The following is a 23,577-nucleotide window of genomic DNA, read 5'->3' as shown; positions in this document are numbered from 1 at the left end:
CACAACATACAATTTCTATATTGGACACAAAGCACTCTAGTCATATATATGTATTTGCCCAAGAGCTACTTATACTGAACGAATTTAATAATCACTAGACTGCAGTATCCAAAGCTGCTGTTTATGCTTCCCTGTCTCACAGAACAAAATTAGTTTGCATAAGTCATTTTGTATGAAATGGTGATGCTCTGACAAAGTATTTGTATAAATAAAATCTAGAGACACATTTGAGCAGTTAAAGAAAGTCAACATGTTCCAATATATTGCATTGGCTTCAATTCCTTCAGTGACATTCTGGAGCCTACACAGAAACTTCTTAATACATATATGGAACAATGGAAACAGAAGGGGCTGTACAAAAGAGTCACTCTTAATTCTGGCTTTGATGGTTTTTGTTAGTTTATGTCAGACCTTCTCTATTATTATTCCAGAGAAGTTTGTGATGGCACAAATTTTTCTAAACCCAAGATGGCCTGAAAATGACCCTTTGCTATGTAAAACTAATGATGTTTTTCCTTGATAAATTAAAACTCAGAAGGCTTTAATCAAGGTTTTCACAAAATTGCACTTTCTGAAAGTGTCATGTAACTTACAGGCAAACCATATGGTCCTCTGGGCCCAGGATCTCCTGGAACTCCTTTTTCACCCTAAAATGTAAATATCACAAATGTTCATTCCAAATGGCAGTTTGTTTGTCCATTTATCACACTTGTATCCTATCCTTCTGCCAAAACCCAGAGCTACAGTACATATCAGAGCCATGGTGGCTTGAGGGTTCTGGAAGGTGTAGACAAAAAGAACCCTGAACTTTTTTGAGGTATGCTATAAACAAGAGATCATTTTTCATCATTCATGAATGATAAAATGCCCAGGTGCCTTGATGTGGACACATAGATAAAATCCCATACTTACTCATATACCAGAGTTCTTGGGATTACAACCATCTTCTGTCTTGTGCCTCCATGAACAATGGGCATCTGTTTCTCAAGGCAAGAAACTAGCACTTTGCAGGCTGGCTATTATATTTTGGGTCATATCCCAGTTTTTAGAGATGGTTTGAGATACTATATAATACATGCAGCTGCTTTTTAAATTAACATTTTTTGCTTATAAATAAATAAAATAATAAGAAAACAAATAATAGTGTCAAGTTACCAGAAATTACTAGTGCTGGTCAAGATTCAAATACTTTTTATGCATTTGTGCTAGAGAAAATCCACTTAAAAAAAACAGAAATTTTAGTCACCTTATAACTGTTTTTTTATTATGTCCTGGAACAGACAATTTCCCTTTGGGGTACAAGAACCCCATGCATTAGTATTTATATTTATATGGCAATATCTACAGTGATACAGTGAACATAGTTAAGCGCACTGAAATGATAACATTTCTCAGAGAAAGAAAGACCTTTTCTATACATTTATTAAAACACACGAGAAGGCCTCAAACTGGGACTCACTCTGTCTCCTTTTGGACCTGCAAGCCCATGTGGACCAATTGGGCCATCCATACCCTGAAAGGTTAAAGAAATAAGATATGAAAAAAGATTCAAGATTCTTAAATGAATGTTTAGATTATTTAGCAAATATCTTCTTTAGAATTAAGTTTCACAGCAATGGCTGGGAATACAGGCTACTTTTTAATGGTAGGAGAATGAAGGTCCAAATCCACCTGTCGTTTATTAAACTCCATAGTCTTTCCTCTCATCTCATTAATCCCTACTTTGTTGTTTAGATGAGCTGATTTATAAAGGCAGATTTCTACTAGGTAAGGGTTAAAGGGTTAAACAAAGAGTCTTAAAAACAAAACATCATGCAGAATTCACATAAAGACCCACAAGGATAGACAAAACAACAAGATTAAAGGAAGACATTTTAAATTTACAGCTATGCTATTTCTTAACCTTTTCCATCATCAAAAACCTGGAACATTTCTTGCAAATATCAATAGGGGATTAAGAATGAGCCATAGTATCTCCTGAGTGTAAATCTAGCAAAATGTAGCTGGTTTAAATATCATTCCAAGCTTTTTATGAGCACTGTTTTGGTTTCTCTTGGTGAAGCCAGAAGAAACATTGCAAAGAAAGTCTATACCACACAACAGTATGATATTGCTGTTTGGGGCTTAGAATAGATGAATCCATTATTAGCCAGTGTGTTCAGAATAGCATATGCTGCTGAAAAAGCTAAAGATGGTTTATTCATATGGACATTTTTTTTCTTTGCATGATTATTGCATTGTAACTTGATTCTGCAATATAACATCTGTCATCAGTTGACCCTTGGGTTTGTTTTTTTTTAATCACATGAATTATACATACTGGTATTTCCAGGGAACTATATAAGAAGTTGTGGGCCAGTGTAGTGAAATGGTTTTTGAGTATTGGACAAAGACTTTGGATACCAGAGTTCAGATTTGCCATTTGGCTTCTTAAACCCACTGAGAGGCTGTACAGATTGCCCCTAAAGGGTGGCATGCAGCCGCCCCTTTCCTGGCCAGATTGGGGCTGTGGCAACCTTACGCTGTGACCCCGATCCAGCCTCCAAAGGGTGCCATAGCCGTGGTGGCACAGCTCTATGGTGCCCTTTCTGTGCTGCATCATTTGGACACAGCGCTGGAGGTGTGTCATGATGGTGCACACCATCTGGCCCGGCACATACCAAAATGGTGCCATGGAGGTGGAGTTAGGTCAAGCATCATCAGGATGCTGCACCCTGACTCCACCCACAGTCTGGCGCAAAGTGGCAGTCTGTACAGGCCCTCAGAGACCTTAGGTGAGTCATACTCTTAGAGGAAGACAGAGGCAAGCCCGCTTTGAATAAATCTTGTCAAAAAAATTCTGGGACAGGGTTTTAGGATTGCCATAAGTAGAACATGACTTGAGGCAAGAACATAGGTTAGTTGTAGCCAGCCTTTCCAATCAGTCTAAAATTCTTTCTGTCTTCAAGATTGCCATCCCTTTATTCATGAAGATTCTTAATGAAAGTTGCCTAGTCACTTTTGTAGCAGTCGATTCTACTGATTAAGAGTAGGAGCAGCATTAATACCACACTGTTAAAATCTGGCTGCTACAAAACATGTAGATTTGGTAGCAGCGTGGTGTAGTGGTTTCAATACCCATCTATGACTCTGGAGATCAGGGTTCAATTCCCTGCTCAGCCAGGGAAATTTACTGGGTGAATTTACTGGGTGAGTCACACACTCTCAGCCTCGAAAAACCCTGTGATAGGTTCATCTTAGGGTCGCCATAAGTTGAAACAACTTGAAGGTACACAACAACTACAAGAACATGACAAAGGTACACAATGGACTCACCCGGGGTCCTGGCTTTCCATCTAAGCCAGATGCTCCCTGTATGGAAGCATTGTGGAAGCATAGGTGATAGGGATAACACGAATGACAAGAATGTGAGATTAGTAAGTGGTGTGATGAACATGTAAAACTTCTATTTATACACAGAATACACATTGTTACAGGGTCCCAGAATAAGTATCACAGTACTGCATTAGGTTAGTTATAATTTACACACAACATGAAGGGCCTGATTCTGATCCCCTTTGCAATGGGCCTATATTAAAGTAATCCCATTTTTAGTAGATTTGATCTTGATTTCATGGGATCAGAATAAGTCCCTAGATGCATTAGTGCTACAGACCTCACATATTACCATAGAGTTTTTTTAAAAAAACTTTAATACACACATCCTTTTTCATATGTTAGTATGAGAAACCTGTGACTTGGGAGACAAAACAAAGGAATAAAGAATTTTGCTCAGGCATTGTTTATAACTGGAATGAAAAAGTGAAGAATCCAGTGGTATACTGAAATATGGGCTCCCCTGAGAATAGCCCTACAATGAGACCAGAAAAAACACTTTGACTGTAAAAAAAATACTCAAGTTGCTCCACTGCGTTAGGATTTAGAGTGTCTTTAAAAGTAATGAGATACTTTGCACTGCCAATGATTTGTATGATGTATATCCACTGAATCTGCATTACATCTACAGGATGGAGACATTGTCCCCAATGTACTTATTTTATAATGGGTCATATCTGAATGCTTGATTTTGGGATTGCTGAGTAACAGATGACTTCTGCTGGATATTGTGTGAACATTATCAGCCAATCTGAAGCAATTGACTGCCTTCATCTGAAAGAATCAGCATCCCAGAACTGTGTTCCTCAAGTATTGTTTGAAAACATTGATCATAATCTAGCCAAAGTTAGGCATTTTAATTCCCCATCAATTTCAGCAAAACAGAGTTAAACATACACTCAACTTCCATTAAATTCCACAGATATAAAAGTGCTTCACTTTGGCTAGATTGTGTCCTGAATGGGTTGGCTTTGACCATCTTCTAGTTCATTACATAAAATTTCTATTGACATGAATGGTTAAATTATTTGTTTGGATTCAAGGGTTCCAGAAGCTCCCAGAAACCAAATATTGTTATTCCTCTCAGCACTTTGACTAAGGTAATCTTGAAAATGCTGTATTATAATAGGATTTAAATGAGCTTTCACTGAGAATAAATTTAATATAAATACTACCAAAAAGAATTATTCCAAAGCTGTTGAAGCAGAAAGTTCTCATACTCACAAGCAATTGAAAAATACTTAAAGGTACATGAACTAATGTCTAAAGACTTTAATCAGCAATACTGATTAGCTGTATGAAGCTTAGCTGTTTATTATATGAAGCCATTGAACCCAAGCAGCAGCACCAGCAGTAACAACAATATATTAAAGCCGCAGGTATATATTTAAAAATTATAGTAAAATCAAACACCACACAGCATTCAAGTAATGATATGATTAATGTGAAAGATTAATTCATTCAATGTAACACTGTTGACACTTACAAATGACAAAAAATTAACATTAAAATTAAAAACCAACAACTGACAGAACTGTGTATTAGGGATGATATGAGAACAGACTCTGTATACAAATCAAAACAAGACTGATATTTTACTCCAGCATGAGATAGCTTTATATTTGCTATTGAGTAAACCAGAGTTTTTGGTTTAAAATAGAAAGAGAAGTTTGCAATTTGCACTGAAATGGAATAGTTATTTTACTTACTGGCAGACCTAGGGGCCCTCTGTCACCCTTGTGACCTGGTTCACCCTTCAGTCCTTTAAGACCATTTAACCCTGGTTCACCCTAAATATAAAAGTATAAATGCTATTTTGCGGGGATGTTGACAATGTTATTTAAGCTGGAACAGAAGAGAGCCAGTCAAGGACATGAATGCAAACTCCCAGTTTTTCAACATAACTTTTTCTGTTCAGAGAAATCTAAAATTTCCTCTTCACTAGAATATGATAAATTACATAGATGAGTGACAATGATCCATATGAAAATAGATGGCAAAGAACTGACATATTAGTCTTGCCCGTTCAAATCATAATAGTTTTGAACTGTTAATAAATAATCATTTGTAATTGTGACTACTTATTGTTTGTCCCAAATGGATTCCAAGACTACTCACAACCTGCAGGCCTTCAATTAGGACTAAAGAAACCAGAAAAATGGAAATTTCATTTACCAATTAAAATTGTGAGCTGTGTTGCCAGTGATGCATTGTAATGCCTTAAATGGCTTCTTTCTGCTTACAGCAAACTGAAATGTACAGTACATCATGGAAAAAATATTCTAAACCTTTAAACATGCTCAGAAAAACAGAGGAAGATTATGATGCTTTGGGATTTTCATTTTAAGGAATCCTAATTTAATGGCTTTCACAAATACAAGTTCGTATGTATTTAAATTCATATCCCACCTTTTTTCATATCCCACCTTTTCAAGGTGGCTTATAACTAAAAATATGATGATACTCTTATTACAAATAAAAGTTAATTATCCATTTGGCAGGAATCCTGTTGGGGCTCTATGCTACCTTAAAAATAGTTGTGACGATTGTTGTACTTTTTCAGAGGTGGTTGAATAACTATAATCCCTAGTATAGCCAATTGTTCTGTAACACATACACAGCCCCTTCACTTAGAGCATGGGGGAGCTAACTTGCCTGTTGCAAATATCATGGCAGACATTGTGCAGTCGGTTTTGGCAATACACAGAATCACAGAGTTGGAAAAGACCAAAAGGGCCCTCTAGTCTAATTTCCTGCTATGCAAATATAAACAATTAAAGCACTCCTCAGAGATAGTGATTCAGTCTCGTGTTCAAAGATCTCTGATGAAGGAGAATCAACCACCCTTTGAGGCAATCTATTATAGTATTGTACAGCTCCTACTATAAGGAAGTTCCTCCTAATGTTTAAGAGGAATCTCTTTTCTTATAATCTGAATCCACTGGAGCAGCAAAAAGAAAAAAGAAAAAAAAAAGCTTGCTCCATCTTCTACATGGCATCCCTCCATAAATTTAAAGGTGGCTAACAAACAAACAAACAAACCAACAAACAAGCTTTATTTATATACCGCTTCATACCACCTAAGCAGTGTCTAAGCGGTTTACAACTGTAAGCTAATTTGTCCCCAACATACTGGGTACTAATTTTAGCAACCTCATCAGAAGGATGCAAGCCTTAGTCAAGCTTGAGCCCTTTTTCTGGTCTTGAACTCGCAACCTTGTGGTTTTGAGTGAGTGGCTGTAGTACAGGCATTTAAGCACTGCGCCAATATTATGTCACCTCTCTGTCTTCTCTTTTACAAGTTCAACATAGTCAGCTCCCTAAGATATTCTTCACAGAGAATGATTTCCAGATATTTTACTATCTTGGTCACCTCTATATGTACACCAGTTTGCCAATATACTTCTTGAACTGTGGTGCCTAGAACTGGACTAAGTATTCCATGTGATGTCTGACTAAGGCTGAATACAGTGATACTATTACTTCCCTTGGTCTTGTTGAAGTTGATAAGATGGAATGTATTTAGGATATGCCCTTTATGTTTATGAAATTATTCATGAGATGCTATATTTACAACCAGACTCTGAATATTTATCTTGGACTGTGTCTCTGCCTCACAAGCTAACAAGGCTGCAAATTTCAGGGAACTATAACACCAATATTCCTTTACTAGGAATAAACTACTGATTTCTAACCAATATGCCCAGCAAAGTGTAATCCTGAGGATTTTTTGTGAAAAACTGGGACATTTAAACAGTATTCAACCCATTTAGTGCTGTAGGGCAAATGCAACCTTCTGCACGTTTATAGTAGACTCAAACATGTTATCCATCAATTGTTCCCAACATTTTTTTATATTTAATCTAATACAAAAATAATACTAAGCTTGCAGAAGTGGAAATTTGAAGGTCGACATGAATAATTTTGTCGGAAGAAAAGAATGCAATACTTATGTTTTGCTTTCTTCAGGTTAAAAAAAAAAAAGCTTACAATTTATTGAGAGATAGCCTTGAACAAAAATGTCATGCTGTTAAAGCTTTAGAAGTAAAAGTCATGAGATCTGGGATTTGAGACTCTCAGAGAGATATGAATTCCATTAAAACAGTTCATTTTACATTAGGCCTAGTACTGGCTCAGAAGATGTGGCTTGAAAATGTGGCACATTTTGTGAATCTCCAGTGTGAAGTTAGAGTTGCAGCTCATATTACTTTCTTTCTTGTCTTTGAAAAGCTACCATAAAAATGTACTTTTTATGGAAATCTAAAATGACTGAAATTAATATATATTACTGTGCACCCATCCTTTCGTGTGTATATCCCTTACATTATGCTTTCTGAAATAATGTAAATGTTAAAATGTGTGTGTTCTTACATATGTATATTCCCCATATAGCTTGAATAACGTTTTCACCTTGATTGGTATCGATAATTATTGGAAATATAGTTAAGCAGATGGGTTTTCAAATACAGGAATATGAACAGGGAAAATTAGAAAAAACATACAAAGGTAGGAAAAGTGGGAAGCTTGAATAGGAAGAACTGGAAGAAACGAAAGCCAAGAGTTAAGAAGAAAGCAATCTGGAAGCTATTTTACTTTACTTAAGTGCATAACACACTCATCCTCTGTTTTTCTAAGACTAAGTGTAAGGTAGTTCTAAATGACATAACTTAAAACTCTCATCATACAACTAAATGTTTTTACTGGCTCTCTATAATTAACATTATAGAAAGCTAATTTGGGTTATAGTGATGTGGAACAGACACAGGAAATTGCCATAAATCCTTATTTTTAAAAGTATGTTTTAACATTTTATTTTAAGCAGCTGCTTAAAGGTTTAAAAATATCAGAAAAAATTAACAGAAAAGTGAGACAAAGAACAAAACATGACTGCATGCTTCAACATGATTCATGAGAATGACAACATAACAAATTAACAGAAAGAAGCTTGTTGTGGCCTGGATTCTTTACCTTTGGGCCTGGCAGTCCATGAGGCCCCTGAAAAAGGAAAGAAAAATCAGTATTATCAAAATCAGTCTTGTAGCAGAGAGTACACTTAAGTATAGGTAGATTTTCCCCTTTGGTTATCCAAATGCCAGCGAATTCAGGATGGCATCCTGTTTAATAGGTATGAGATTATAAAGCAGACCTATGATTTAGTAACTTTTGAAATTCATGTTTATGGTTGTTAATTATCAAATGTGTCCCCAAAACCCTTTTCTTAAGTCAAGCAGCACCACCACCAAAGGGCTTCCAATGCTCTGAAAATCAGGGCGCTGTAGTGCTCTCCCAGTTGTGGAGCATGTCGTGACAAACAACTGTGGTAGAACCCTGTGGGTGAGGGGTGTTTCCACTTGTTGATCTCAACATAACCTGTGATTGGGAAAGCACTATAGTCATCGTTTCCAAGTGCCTTGATCTGCAGCACCTAGGAACCCCTTCAGATGGTGTACTGCCTGGCTCAAGAGGTAGGTAGGTTTTGGAGGGTGGCATTGGCAGATGTACACACAACTGCAGAGCTGTATTGCAGCAGCTACATCTGAAAATGCAGGATGAACTACTCAAAAGAAACAGAATGACACACAGAACTGATTCCACAAACCCCCACCCCCAAAATTTGGAGTTGTGAGGATATGAGGTGCAAAATCAGAGACTCTAGCTCTAATACATCTCTTAAGCATTAACTTCTAAGTGGCTTTTCCATATACAGCTAAACTAAACCAACTGATACGTAACAAAATCGATATGGTCAAAAGACACTCTCACTCCAGAACTGAAGTCATAATTTGCCCCATTACACAAGTACACCTGCCTCATCAGTTTGTATGTCATGGTTCTGCCTCTCCCCAACAATTCCTACCTTTCCCACCTCCTCCCAGAAGGTTAAATACTTCTTCTGTGAATTCAATTGCCTGAAACTGCCTAGGACAGGAGAGGAGACCCAGTTTAACTGCAACAGAGATATACCTGAAAACACTTACCATAGGCCCGGGGGAACCATGTGGGCCAGGAGGTCCTGGTGGTCCTATAATCTACATATGAAACCAATATAATTAGTTCACATGCACACATGATTATCTGGTCACTGCTTTTTGTTTTGTTTGAAATTTGTAATCCTTTAGAGGCTGCAGTCCTAGGGTCACATGAAATGCATCCTATGGGCCATTAAAAAAGAGGATCTCATGTTCTAAGATATATGACAATGCCTGTAAATGCTCTGACCTCAGAGGAAGAGACTGTGGGGCTGTACAAAAGGGCTGGCATCAGTATGGAGTGGGGGCATGTGGGGGGATCACACACCACATGTCCCAACTCCACCCCCAAGTCGCCGTCACACCGCCCACCTGACTAGATGGTGGGCGGCATGAGTATGCTCCTGCAGCACAGCATTTATACACACTGCACTGAAGCAATGGAACAAAAGCACCACAACAGTGGCAAGGGTAGCATTTTGCTGGCTCAAAAAGGAGTGGCATTTTGCAGTTTCTTTTTGAGCTGGAAAACCACTGGATTGGAGCCATGGCATGCAGTGTCTATAGCCCACTCAAAGGGGTGGTGGCAAGCTGCTCCAAAGGGGCCATCTGTTCTGCCTCTGTGTTAACAATCACTCTCTCAGGGCTGCTCCCAGCTCCAACCTTGAAGAGGGGGAGTGTGTGGTGATGGTGGTGACAAGATTATGAAAGAGGCTGAATCATCTGGCCCAAAACGTTCCTGAACACAACCTCATTTTCAACATGGAATAAAAGCGGCAGTCACAGAAAAACAAAGTCCCCTTTCATCGCTTTCAGTGGCTTGGGCTTTGTTGTTAAAAGACTCCTCTCTCCCTGCCACCACCACCCCCCCAGCAAAACAAGCAATTCTTCCCCTAGTTTCACTTAAATTTATGTTTTGCTGGCAAAAGCCTATAAGAGCTTTTGATGAATTAACTTGGTCACATTTAGGATTGCTGTCTAACTGTGATTAAATATAGGTTTCATCTCCCAGACCATATTCACAGGATAACTATTAGTTAGTTCTGCCTGCTGCCATTAATACATGCCTTAGGAAAGTTCTCCATGCTGCCTGTAGAATTCTGAGAATAGTAGCAAAAAAATCTAACTTTCCCAACATCTTGTAGCATCTTGTAGTATACAGGTACTTGTAGTAGTACAACATCTTGTAGCACACATCACTCCATGCATCTGAGAAAGTACACTTAAGTCTACAAAAGTTTTTACTACCAACTTTCTTTTTCTCAGTTTCAAAGGTGCTACAAGATCCCTTTGTTTATTGATCCAGACTAACATGGCAATTTCTTTGAATTTCTCAACATCTGATCATTATTAATACATTATTGTTTTGTTTTTTCAAATTGAGGACTGTCTTTCAGTAGCTGTCCCTGTTGGAAGAAGGACAAAATAAACTAGGATTGGAGAACCAACAGTATATATTTATGGAAACAAGAAAATGTCATTGCAAGACTTACAGAGGGACCTTGTGGACCTGGCAAGCCAACATCTCCTTTGTCTCCTTTTGTGCCACTGGATCCCTACAAAATCATTATTGAACAATTGAACAATGCTTTCATCTTTTCAACTCATTTTTTTTGGCTGAAAGATGGGTTTCTAAGATGTTACTTACAATTGTAATTGGGAAAAAATACATTTTATTTTGCTTTACACCTCTCAAGAACCCTTCAAGCACTCCACACACATTTTCCTAGAAATACAGCACTCCTCCTACCTAAGTAGGATCTCTTCCGGCAAGCCTACCCACCCAATCTTCTGTAATGGCATCATTCACTCTTCTATCCAGGATCAGAACATTTTATCTTATAAAAGTTGACTGCACTGTTTTTAATTGTTTTAATGTTTGAAATTATATATTTTATTCTTGTATTTTATTGTTACTGTTGGGTTGTAATCCCGCCTTGATCCATCTGGGAGAGGTGGAAAAATAGAAATAAATTTTATTATTATTGGTACTCCCAAATAAGAGCGTATAGTACTGCCGCCCTATCATATTAATAGTTTCTCTTTAGAGTAATATATACTAGAGTGGTTTTCTGCCCTTAGTTATCCAGATATTTAGACATCAACTCTAAGAATCCTTGACTATTGCCTCTGTTGCCTAACACTTCTAGAAGCTGAAGTCTAAACTATCTGGAGGGCCAAAAGTTGAAAATTACTGGCATACTATCCATATCACTTGCTAAGGTTTAACTTGCCCATATCATTTTGATTTGTAATTCAGTGATGCAGATACCTTGTGTAATTGGATTTGTTCTGTAATTTCCAGTTTACTGTACTAATAGAAATGTTGGAGCCTGCCTTATTCAGATTTAGTCCGCTAATCCATCTAGCTCAAAATTTTCAATAATTACTACCTGTAGCTTCTGTAAGTTGTAGTTTAAAAAGTAACTTTTTAAAGCAAGTCATGAAGGAATGCAATTTATATGTATCCTTAGCTATCTCTCCCACAAGGTAATACTTTTTTGCACATATACATACTATTTGCAGCCTTATCACTGCTTTCTAAATGCATGTGCAGGTTCTCATTTTACAAACTAGACAAATGTTTTCTGATAATTTGTGTAGTATCTCCAAATATTATGGGCTAGGCCATTTTGTTCTGTGGACTGAATAATTGTTAAGTTTGACAACATCACAAATTGTGGTGACACAGGAAATGATGAGTAGCTCAATGGCATCCATGCTCAGCAGGATCTTTTCTTGTTTTCTGTATGTGGTGAGATCTCATAAGAGGCTGCTAACAGGGAACAGACTTTTCACAGCCACAGTAACCTACTGTGCATAGAACACTGCCAATAATGTCATGCAAATATGTCAGAGAGCTTAGACTGTGTAAATGTTTATGAATTGTTTCATGTTCATATTTTAAAATGATTTTTTTCATATTCCTGGTTGAAAAAAGGTCAGTTGGTTTACTTATCAAAATGTGAGGTGGGCAACGGTGATGAGTATGAGGTAATATCTAACCCAAGAGCTGCAAAGGCCAAAAACAGAAAAGAAAAACAAGTTACAAGAAGTTCATTTTTTTAAAAAAAAAAAGTTTGTAGTTTAAATGAAATAGTGCAAAGGGCCAACCAATTGAAAAGTTGAATAGCCACCCTTAGGGGCCTTGGGATGCTCACTTTTTTTTGTCAGAAAAGGAGTAATCCACGGAACCTGGAGGATTCAAGGGCTGCAAAAATACCCTTCAGAGGCCACATGCAGCCCCAGGACTACATTTTGTCCAGAGCTGGCTTAAATGCAATGGTGGTGGCTGCTGCCAGTTCGTAGGTGTGAAGCAAGTTGATGACAATTAACAATAGCAAACATACATGTTAGTACATATAGGACATTTCTTCCTGTATTATCCCTGTCTCCTTCAATCTATTAATTTTGACCTTAACCTTTAAGAGTGCATTGCCCTTACAAAAGGGCTTACAAGTTTTCAGAAACAAATATATATCTAGGCTTTGCAAGACACATATTTACAAGACAATTATATCTATGTTAAAAAATATGAAATGTTTCACCCTAACACTTTAGCTTCAGTGACACTACAATCAATGACAAAGCCTCTCTTGTTCTTTCTCTTCCAACAAAAATGTAGATGACTCCAAGTTAGTTGTGAGAGGAAATTATTTAAAAGTATTTAATTAAGATGAGATTAAGCAGACAGTGAAATGGTCATTAAAAATACTGTGACTTACTACCAGAAATATCCACCAAAACAAACTTACTGGCAATCCTGGAAGTCCAATCCCTCCTTTTTCTCCTGGTATTCCAGGGTCACCCATATCACCCTTTGACCCTTTGGGTCCCTGAAAAAGTAACATTTATGACAATGAAACCTGTATGATTGGAATTTTTCAAATGGTAAAGGCTTCCCCTTTGACAAGGTTGTTCAGTCGTGTCCGACTGTAGGTGGCGGTGCTCATCTCCATTACTTAGCCGAAGAACTAATGCTGTCAAAGATGACTCCATGATCATGTGGCCAGCATGACTGCATAGAACCCTGTTACCTTCCCACCAAAATGGTATCTATTTATCTACCTGCACTTTTACATGCTTTCGAACTGCTAGGTTGGAAGAATCTGGAATTAGTACTGAACATTAACTTCAGAAGAGAATCCAGGAACATCTATAAGTTATTTATTGGTGCTACTGTCACATATTTCAGCTGCATCATTCTTACCTAATAAGAACTTTTAATAATAAAAAAATATTTGCAGTAAAAATCATTATTCTGAAAAAAAAATTATATCATTATTTTGATCTGCCACATGAGGAATTGTTCAAGTACCTGCTCTCCATCAGCACCTGATAATCCTGGGGATCCGGGTTCACCCTGCAAAGTGAAATTCAGCTACATAAGTTTCAATACATCATTATTAATTAATTGTTTAATGCTATGTAAATAAGCCTGATTGAAATGTGAGCTCAGGGGTTTCCTTTTCTGCATTGTCTGAAATGGCTGTCAGGATTAGATGGCAAACATATAACTAGAATTTGTTTCTTATATTAAGAAGGATTATAATTTTGTCTGGAGCGGAAACTCTGATTAGTTTAAACTGTAGTTTGTTAAAACAATCCAGGATCAGAAACAAACCATAGTTAACCAGAACCAATTTTTGTTCTTTCGATGGCTCCAGTCTCTTAAGGCGTTGTTAATGGTCAGAAGATGTGACTCCAGCATTTGAATATATTTAGTCTGGCATCACTAAACTATCATCTAAGGGAGAAACAGAGTGCCCCCAAGGGGCAGATTGGGGCTACCTCAGAGTCGCTCACCTTGGAGCTGTGGCAACCGCACATGCACGGCCCCCAATCCAGCCCATTACCACTGTTTCAAAGTGGCTTCTGTAAAGGAGCAGTTTTTACCCCTCCTTTTCAGGGTGGCTTTTCCAGGTTGGGCCAACTTGGCTGCAACTTCCAGGTGGCTTGGGGGCATGCGTCATGTGATTACCACACCCCCAAGCTGCGCGGAAGTGGGCTTTTTTGCCCATCTGTTTCAGGCCTTAGTGTTATATCCACATCTGATCAATTATAAACAAATTATGCTGATTTATAACAATCCAACATGTCATGGATAAGCAGTCTAGGAAGATAAAACACTAAAAGATGCTAAGGCATTTCATAATGAAAGAGATAGTTAGGAACAATCCTGGAAAACTCTAGCTTTCTCCCAGGGTGAGGTCCAATAGCTTCTATTGGTCTGTCCCAAAAACTGCTGCTCTATGAGCAAAACAAGATTCTTCTTTAGGTAATGGCTCCAAGAACAACAGAAGCTATGTATGACTACCCTATTATCTTATCTTATCTTATCAAAATAGTGCTTTAAGCAAAATTTAGTTCAGGGGAATTAATAAATTAATTTAACAGCTATTATTTTACATTTGTCTAGAAAAGATAACCACTATTATACACCATTCATTTTTGGCAATTTCCCACCCTCTAGTGCTGTCTGAATCTGTACAAAAATCCTGCGAGCACACAATGCCTCATATTGCACACCTATATAAATTTTTGCTTCAGTTTTTGTTTAGACTTAAGATATACTGTACACAAATTAATTAACATTCCAGTCAAATGAGAAAAATTTGGAAGGTCACCTTTATTCCTTGCAACCCTTGGGGTCCAGGTGGGCCTGGAGGACCCTAAAGACAAAAACAAAATCAATTTTTAGTATGCCACCTTTCATAGTTTCACATGGCATATTTCGTAGACATACATATTCTAATATTTGTTAACAGCAAGCCAACATGACGACGACAACAACAAAAACATTGAATGGAAACGGACACAAACCAACACCATCTACAACCATAAATGGACCTCTATGAACAGATTATATTACAGTTAAACTTCATGGTGACATTATGAAACAAACAAACTCCTATTATAGCTATCTAGCTATATTTTCTCATGTAATAAAGTATTAAACATCTTACTATTTAATTTGGCCACAGGATGAACAGCCTATTAAAATTTCTCCATGTATATATTTTTGTCAATATCTAGAGCATCATTTATAGGGGTCGACATTGCAGACATGCAATGGGGAGAACCTAAATATGTATGTAACAGTCAACAGGCTCCCTTGTATCATATTTAACATGACTAGATGCAGTTAAAGTGTTATATTGGAGTATACCACAACTCATGCTTAAATTTATATTCATTTTCAAAGTGTACACTATCTTGCCTCTATCTGGGTTTTTGGTTTTTTGGACATCAGATGAACCATAAGGAAAACTGCATGGTTCAGAGCAGTAGGTTGCCCTGACCAAATTGTCAGGACTGTGGAAGAATCATTTCCTAGGCATCACCATTACAAGACATTTCACAGAAGGAAAAGGATCTTGGGGTAAAACACAGCAGTCAAAAAGTGGTGATGAACTAAGGAAACTCACATCGTGAAAATGTTTTTTTATCCCCTCCATTTAAAAAAAAAACACATTTGGGGTTTATTTTTATTTTTAAAAACTGGATATGTGTACAACCTTTTAGTTAAATCCTAAAATAAGTCCTGAAATGCAAAGATTCTTGTCAATCAAAGATTCCACTCACCCTGGTTTTCCTGATACTAAAAACTCCCCATATTTTTCACCCTTTTTCTGAATATTTTTTTAAAATATTCTTTCAATCCCTAGTAATGACTAGCTAAAATGGATGTGAAGTTGGTAATTTCCATAGTAATAAATTAATGGGAAACTTAGCAATGTATTTAATATTCAACTACTTTTAAACAGTAACTTTCAATGCTCTGGGATAAACCATCTGGGTTATGGATGCAAACTGACAGCAGAGAAAACTCAAACTTTCCATGGCATTGTTGAACTTGATTATCAGAAATATGTCCCCTTTTCAACACAGTGCACATAATATTTGGTGGCTCTTACTGGATTCCTTCATGATTTTGGTGCAGAGTCAAGAACGGGTATTGATAATATTTTATTAGGCCATTAACTTATTGAACTTAATGCTACCTGCTGACTTGCGATAGATCATTAGAATCCTATAGTGCAATCCTAATGCAAAGATATACTGTCTCTGCATGGTAGGTATTAGGCACAAGCCTCTTCTATCAAAGAGATGCTCTTCTGTAGGCATAACTCTCTTATTTATTTAATTCAATTTCTTTAATCATTTATATATTGCCCCAGAGCACTGGCCCCCCTGAGGTGATGCACAATGGGTAAAAAAATTCAAAACAATACAGAGATTTTTAAAATTGAAAAACAATTTAAAATACTCTTCAGAACTCAGATATCTATCTATCTATCTATCTATCTATCTATCTATCTATCCACAATGATTATATATTATATGTAATAGCCACATTGCAATGATACTGTACATATTCCAAAGTGAACTATATATCCAAAACTATGTCCATGTGCTTCCTCTGGTCTTGACAACCTCTGTTGCAGTAAAATGATCTCCAGAAGCAGTAGATGCCAAATGGTTCCACAAATGCTAAACAAGTAAAACAAGCAGTAGAGAGAGCACATTCCACTTTCGTCAGTCAGAATACTTTTTCTGGCTGCTTGCAGAGATTTGCTCACAAAGCAGTCTGATGACAGAACTGCTCTGTTGGCTAAGGTAAGCTGGCAGGAAAGCAAAAAGTAAATAAGGAGAGGAATGTGGAGAGAGAGAGAAAGATTGAGAGAAAGACAGTGAGAGAATCGCTGGGGCAAGAGATGAGACAAATTACACCAGATCCAAACCTCCTCCCACCCAAAATGCCACCACAATGTAAGATACAGTCAGAATATCCTAAGTAATTTCTGAGAACTCTAGGCTGATGAGTTTGGAATCAACACAGTTTCAGCTACCCTAAAGCTGGGCTCAGCTTGGCACCTTGGCCAGTTAGAATTGCACTTTTAGACACTGCACCATCCTTCAAGTAATTTTCTACTTGAAAGGTACAAGATCTGCAGGGGACTGAACACAAAACATTCTGCAGGCACAGTAGGTACTTTTAATCCACAGTACATTACTTCTTGTGGTCACCACAATTAACTTGTAAAGGAGGCAAGCTCTTGGCTTCCTTAAGAGTGCAGAATAAAGATGTTTGATATCAGCAGGTTTTTTGAGGGCTATTTTTTCAACACAAGCATTGCACATTGGTACTTAATCTTTAGATTGCTGTGCTACAGCAGGATCTTAAATGAAGAAAATCCACTGATGCAAGAAGTACAGACAACAAGAGAGGCTTCACTGAAGCACCAGAGAGATCTAATTACCGTACAAGAAGCACAAAGGACCTAGAAGCCTTTAAAGTATCCTAAGAACATGGCTTCCTGAGAACACTGTACTTGTATTCAATTTATTGCTAGCACATCTGACTTCCACTGAAGATTAATGTAAGTAGAAGGCAGAAAAGACCATGGCCATTCTAAAGGTACAAAACTTGAGGAACAGTGAAATTTACAACTAGTTCAACTGAAAATATCTCTTTATGATATTTCTCAGATCTAGGATTAATAGTTTCCATCTCAACCTTTATACATTACTGAATCTGAATGGAGAAAAATATTTTTAATGGAATGACATTGTATTTGAGATGCCAACTCTGGGTACAGTTCACATATAATCTGAACCACTGTTACTTAGATGTTACTGAACTGAATTAAAAACTGTCACAAGTGTGGCCCATATCTTTGGCTGTATAGCTGTTATATCAACTTTCATTTTTTTCAAAATGTATTCTTAAAAATTAAAGTGACATTGAGCATTCCTAGTCCTGCAATTCTTGCATTTAAAAGTCCTCACTAAAATAAGCAGCAAAGTACATGCACTGATATACAGCTATAATAATTATAATGATAAACATTTTGCAATGCTAACAGGAATCTGAGTCCTTTTTCTACTGCTGAAACGAAGGAAAGATTGACTATTAATTTCAAAAGGAGCTGTAACCCTAGCTTTCAACAATGCATGCACTGAGAATCTTGGACGTAGAAATATATGTAGTGACAAACAGGGTCAATGGCTGATGAACAAAGACACATTCTAAATCAGAAGAGTTATGAACATGCAATACTACAGAAGAACACAGTTATAAAGCACCATAAATCATGCAGTTGGAATTACCGTGACAGTTAGGGTGGTAATCCTCTGTTGGCAAAATGTATTAACAGAAGACAATGTTACCAGATGATCAGTTTAAAATAAAATACGTTGCTTGTTCAGTAATGGATTTCACAGAATTTAGGGGGACAGTTTGGGAGATATATTTGACTGTCTCAGAGAAATTAAAGAGTGTCAAAGTACCAGTACCTCTCATAGGACCAAAGACACTTAAACATTTTAAAAGGAAATGTAACACTGTAAATAAGTAAATTGGCTTCCCACAAGCTAATTAAACATTAGAAGCTTTAAAACTTTAGAAGAAAAATGATAGCAATAAGAATAAAAATAAGACACAAGAATAAGAATACTGTAGTTTGGCCAATTGTTTCTTTAAAAGATAATTACTACATTATTTAAATTACTACAGGTTTTTAGTAGGGTCAGGGCATTACCAGTCACTTAATGGTTGCAGTCTCTTCTCATCTCAGTGATATACTAACAGTTTAAGACATGAATCTCTTTACGTATACTCTAGCTCAAACATGATGTTCTACACATGGTAAGAGAGATACATTATGAAGTGATAGACATGGTCCTTGTTGGCAGAAGAGTATTAACAGAACCTGTTTTCCCAACTCCTTCATCATTGCCTTATAAAAAATGCTACACAGATGGTCAGGAGACACTCTTGAGTGGAGTAAACTATTCAGGAGAAGTAACAGGAAGGGGATGATCACCAAAAATTGGGCAAAAACATCTACCATGAGTTCCTTGGCTGTTTTTGGTGATTCCCTCTTTCCTTTCAGCCAAACAGACCACAGATCATCCTGTATAGGAGGGTCGCTTGAGGACTGCTATAGCATTTCAAGAAGTTCTGGGGAATGCTGTGGCAAAGAAGTAATGGAGAATTCGCCTTCCATAAACCATCTTTGGGCAGAATAATGTTGGATATTATTTACAACTTTTCAGTAAAAAGTAATGACTAACCAAGTTCTAAAAAGCAGTGTGTTGATTATGTTTTCCACCTACTGCTCATTCATAGTAATAAGGGAAGAGTAACATGAAGATTATTAAAAAATAGTCTGCTATATAGAGTCAAAACTGACTATACAGCCATCCAGTAGCCAGATCTAATAATGAATTACTTTGATTACTCCAATAAAGGCGTGGCATCACAGAGATTATCATAATAAAACAAAGATTTAGGAGCCAGCTTTTGTAAGCATTTTTTAACAAGTGGCTTTCTGTGAGGTGAATACACTTGCATTAATTTTACATAAAGTGAAGTTATAAAGAATGAAGTGTACTAAAATGCAGTTCTGCTTAACTCTATGAAAAATGGCTTGAACGGTACTGTGCTTGTTTATTTAGTTATAGAAGCAGCCCTGTTTCATGAAAGCCCTGGACTGATAACAATTTTTACAAAGGAGAATTATCAGAGAATGACAAATGTAAAACAAAAGCAAACCTTGGTATTAAACATTGCCCAAATAAAAAGCTTTCTATCATTGTAGAAGAAACTGACAGTTGGATTTTGGAAGTGTATAAAAGCATGGGAATTGTAAAATTGTATTAAAAAAACAGTATCTGTACACGCACTTGGTGTCAAAATTTGACATACAGTTGGCATATTAAAGAAAGTTTAGTCAGCTGAGATGGCCTCATGCTGTGTAGAGTTTTATCTTAATTAGTTATATTTTACAGATTGTGATGCTTTAATATGTAATACCTACTTCTCATTATTTAGACATTAATAGTGCCTATTAATACATTCTCACAATAATTATTTTATACCCAGCAGTTACAGCTAGCAATATTTTATAACAAACTAAGGTATTTCCTGAGCATATTTTATGGAATTCAAGCATTCAAGCAGCAAAGTTCTCATTTTAACCAATGAGCCTGATCTACAGAAATGCAAGCAACTTGTGGCCAAGTATATGGGACTTTTATATAGTATGATACAGTCGTATAATTCATATTTTAAATTTGATGTAGCTTGAAAAGTACCTAGTAAAGTCAGGCTGGGGGGGGAGTGCTCACATAGAACCTAATATTTGACAAAATTAATGAAAGCCAAAATCCTTTTGATGCGCTTCACATATGCAACTATGCACAAACTGGGCAGCAGGACAAAAATAGGTCAGTTGCAGCAGTTACAAGAGAAGTTAGGCAAAGCTGCCTTCATTAGGAAAAGAAAGTGTTCATCACTGATCAGCCTTTGTCCAATGCCTGACTTCCATACAGGTGGTCCTTGGAGCCAGGGTGTTGTGGGAAAGCTACTTTTTCAAATCAATTGCATTGTGTCACATGAAATTTCCCAAAACATTCTGGATTTAGGATTCCATCTGGACACCAGGCACTGGAGGAAACAGCTGTTGGGTGCCAATAGCTTTTCTCCCAGATAGATTTGTTTAGCTAATCTTTGGCTGCTTTGGAACCATACAAAATTTACATTATGTTAGTGCAATGGACAATTATAAATTCTGCCCAAAAGCTGCAGTTCTATATTAACCTCCCTGGAAGGAATGGAGTTTACTCATGGGGAGCATGTAGAGGGTTGCTTTCTAAGAGTCCTATTGTTTACACCAGGGGTAGGCAACCTTTTTGAGCCGGGGGCCGGGTTGGTGTCCTTCAGGCGACTGGGGGGCCGAAGCCGGGGGGTGGAGCTTCAACCCTCCGGGGCGGGGCCACGTGCGGGGGGTGGAGCTTCCACCCTCCGGGGCGGGGCCGTGTGCCGGGGGCGGAGCTTCCACCCTCCGGGGCGGGGCTGCGTACCGGGGGCGGAGCTTCCACCCTCCGGGGGCCAGGCCTCCCCACCTTTGCTGGCCCCTGACGGGGCCCCAGGCCCCGTCAGAGACCGGCAAAAAAGCTGGTGGGGGCCACCAGCGCTGGAGGGCCCCCTGGAGGGCCCCAGCGACAGCACCGGGCCTCCCAGAGGCCCCCTGCCGTCCCTCGGAGCCCTCCTGGAGGGCCCCAGGGATGGCAAAGGGCCCCCCAGAGGCGACCTGCCGCCCTCGGAGCCCTACTGGAGGGCCCCAGGGATGGCAAAGGGCCCCCCAGAGGCCCCCTGCCGCCCTCGGAGCCCTCCTGGAGGGCCCCAGGGACGGCAGAAGGCCCCCCAGAGGCCCCCTGCCGCCCTCGGAGCCCTCCTGGAGGGCCCCAGGGACGGCAGCGGGCCCCCCAGAGGCCCCCTGCCGCCCTCGGAGCCCTCCTGGAGGGCCCAAGGGACGGCAGCGGGCCCCCCAGACGCCCCCTGCCGCCCTCGGAGCCCTCCTGGAGGGCCCCAAGGATGGCAAAGGGTTCCCCCAGAGGCCCCCTGCCGCCCTCAGAGCCCTCCTGGAGGGCCCCAGGGACGGCAGCAGGCCCCCTGCCGCCCTCGGAGCCCTCCTGGAGGGCCCCAGGGACGGCAAAGGGCCCCCCAGAGGCCCCCTGCCGCCCTCGGAGCCCTCCTGGAGGGTCCCAGAGACGGCAAAGGGCCCCCCAGACGCCCCCTGCCGCCCTCGGAGCCCTCCTGGAGGGCCCCAAGGATAGCAAAGGGTTCCCCCAGAGGCCCCCTGCCGCCCTCAGAGCCCTCCTGGAGGGCCCCAGGGACGGCAGCAGGCCCCCTGCCGCCCTCGGAGCCCTCCTGGAGGGCCCCAGGGACTTTAAAGGGCCCCCCAGAGGCCCCCTGCCGCCCTCGGAGCCCTCCTGGAGGGCCCCAGGGACGGCAAAGGGCCCCCCAGAGGCCCCCTGCCGCCCTCGGAGCCCTCCTGGAGGGCCCCAGGGACGGCAGCAGGCCCCCTGCTGCCCTCGGAGCCCTCCTGGAGGGCCCCAGGGACTGCAAAGGGCCCCCCAGAGACCCCCTGCCGCCCTCGGAGCCCTCCTGGAGGGCCCCAGGGACGGCAGCAGGCCCCCTGCCGCCCTCGGAGCCCTCCTGGAGGGCCCCAGGGACGGCAGCGGGCCTCTCAAAGGCCCGCCGCCGCTGCCGCCGCGGCTGCCCATCGCGGCTTTTCGCCGCTCTGGGCGCCGCCATTTTGGGCGGCAAAATGGCGGCGAAGTCTCGCGCAACCTCCCCCGAGGTCGCGCGAGATTTCGCCGCCATTTTGGGTGAAAAAATGGCGGCGCCCATAGCCCCAGAGGCCGCTCTGGGCGCCGCCATTTTTTCAGCTAAAATGGCCGCGAAGTCTCGCGCGACCTCGAGGGAGGTCGCGCGAGATTTCACCGCCATTTTGACGCCCAAAATGGCGGCGCCCAGAGCGGCGAAACGCCGCGACGGGCGGCCGCCGCGGCGGCTGCGGCGGCGGCAAGGGGAGGCAGGGGCCGGTCGCCAGGCCTCCGCGGGCCGCATCCGGCCCGCGGGCCGGAGGTTGCCGACCCCTGGTTTACACGAATAATATGTCATGGAGTTTATGGGTTTAAACAGAAGTGGGCAACAGTGAGCAAGAACAAGAGTTACAATCCAACAACACAATACAGGTTGCCTGCCCTAGTTAAACAATCTCACTGAACTTTGGACTCTTTAGAATTCATGAGGAACATCTGCACCAGCAAGGCTTGGAGCTTTCTTACTGAGTCTATGGCGGGTTACACACCACCAAAACAATATCCTTTCCGGATGCCCCCAACCCTAGTATGTGCCAAGCACGTACAAAATGGTGGCGCCCATTCCACATGGGCGCTGCCATTTTGATGTAGCGGATGCTTAGCATCTGCACGTTGCAGCGCAGAAATGATGCCACAAGTGTGCCATTGGCACCTTGTGGCATCATAATCGCACCGCAAGAAGAACCCGCTTTTTTAGGGTTCTTTTTGCTGCACTGGGGAACCGTGCGGTTTGTCCGCTGCAGTTCCCTGACGCAGCAAACACGGGCGCCGGCAGAGCCTTACATATATCTATGATACTGCATACTCTCATGTAATAAAGTAGAAGAAATGACTCAGAGGAATTGCAAACCATCATACAAAACTCTATCTTACTTTATTTCCCAGGTCTTAAAGCACACATCTAGGAGAATTGGCTTATAAAAAGCAACAGTGCCAATTAAAAAAAAAAACAGCTTCATTTATATACTGCTTCATACTGAACTAGCAGTGTCTAAGCAGTTTACAACTGTAAGCTAATTGCCCCCAACAATCTGGGTACTCATTTTAGCGACCT

The 23,577-nt window shown here is 40.2% G+C and overlaps 1 protein-coding gene across 1 annotated transcript in view; it reads right to left on the bottom strand.

The window, feature by feature from the left end:
- Positions 1-23,577, bottom strand: part of LOC149313057 (uncharacterized) — a 386,934-nt gene that overhangs the window by 23,619 nt on the left and 339,738 nt on the right. Inside the window, exons 24-32 of the mRNA XM_089525983.1 lie at positions 18,459-18,482; positions 14,972-15,016; positions 13,663-13,707; positions 13,100-13,180; positions 10,838-10,900; positions 9,354-9,404; positions 8,344-8,370; positions 1,460-1,513; positions 594-647 (exon numbers count right to left, since the gene is read on the bottom strand). Of these exons, the coding sequence (XP_089382109.1) occupies positions 594-647; positions 1,460-1,513; positions 8,344-8,370; positions 9,354-9,404; positions 10,838-10,900; positions 13,100-13,180; positions 13,663-13,707; positions 14,972-15,016; positions 18,459-18,482 (444 nt within the window). The remainder of the gene's footprint in view (positions 1-593; positions 648-1,459; positions 1,514-8,343; positions 8,371-9,353; positions 9,405-10,837; positions 10,901-13,099; positions 13,181-13,662; positions 13,708-14,971; positions 15,017-18,458; positions 18,483-23,577) is intronic.

This window comes from Sceloporus occidentalis, unplaced genomic scaffold, assembly GCF_023333645.1.
Source record: "Sceloporus occidentalis isolate IW3139 unplaced genomic scaffold, rSceOcc1.0.p SCAF_5, whole genome shotgun sequence".
In the NCBI taxonomy this organism is placed as follows: Eukaryota; Metazoa; Chordata; class Lepidosauria; order Squamata; family Phrynosomatidae; genus Sceloporus; species Sceloporus occidentalis.
The sequence above is the reverse complement of the archived record's forward strand: the minus strand, read 5'-3'. Positions and strand labels throughout refer to the sequence as shown.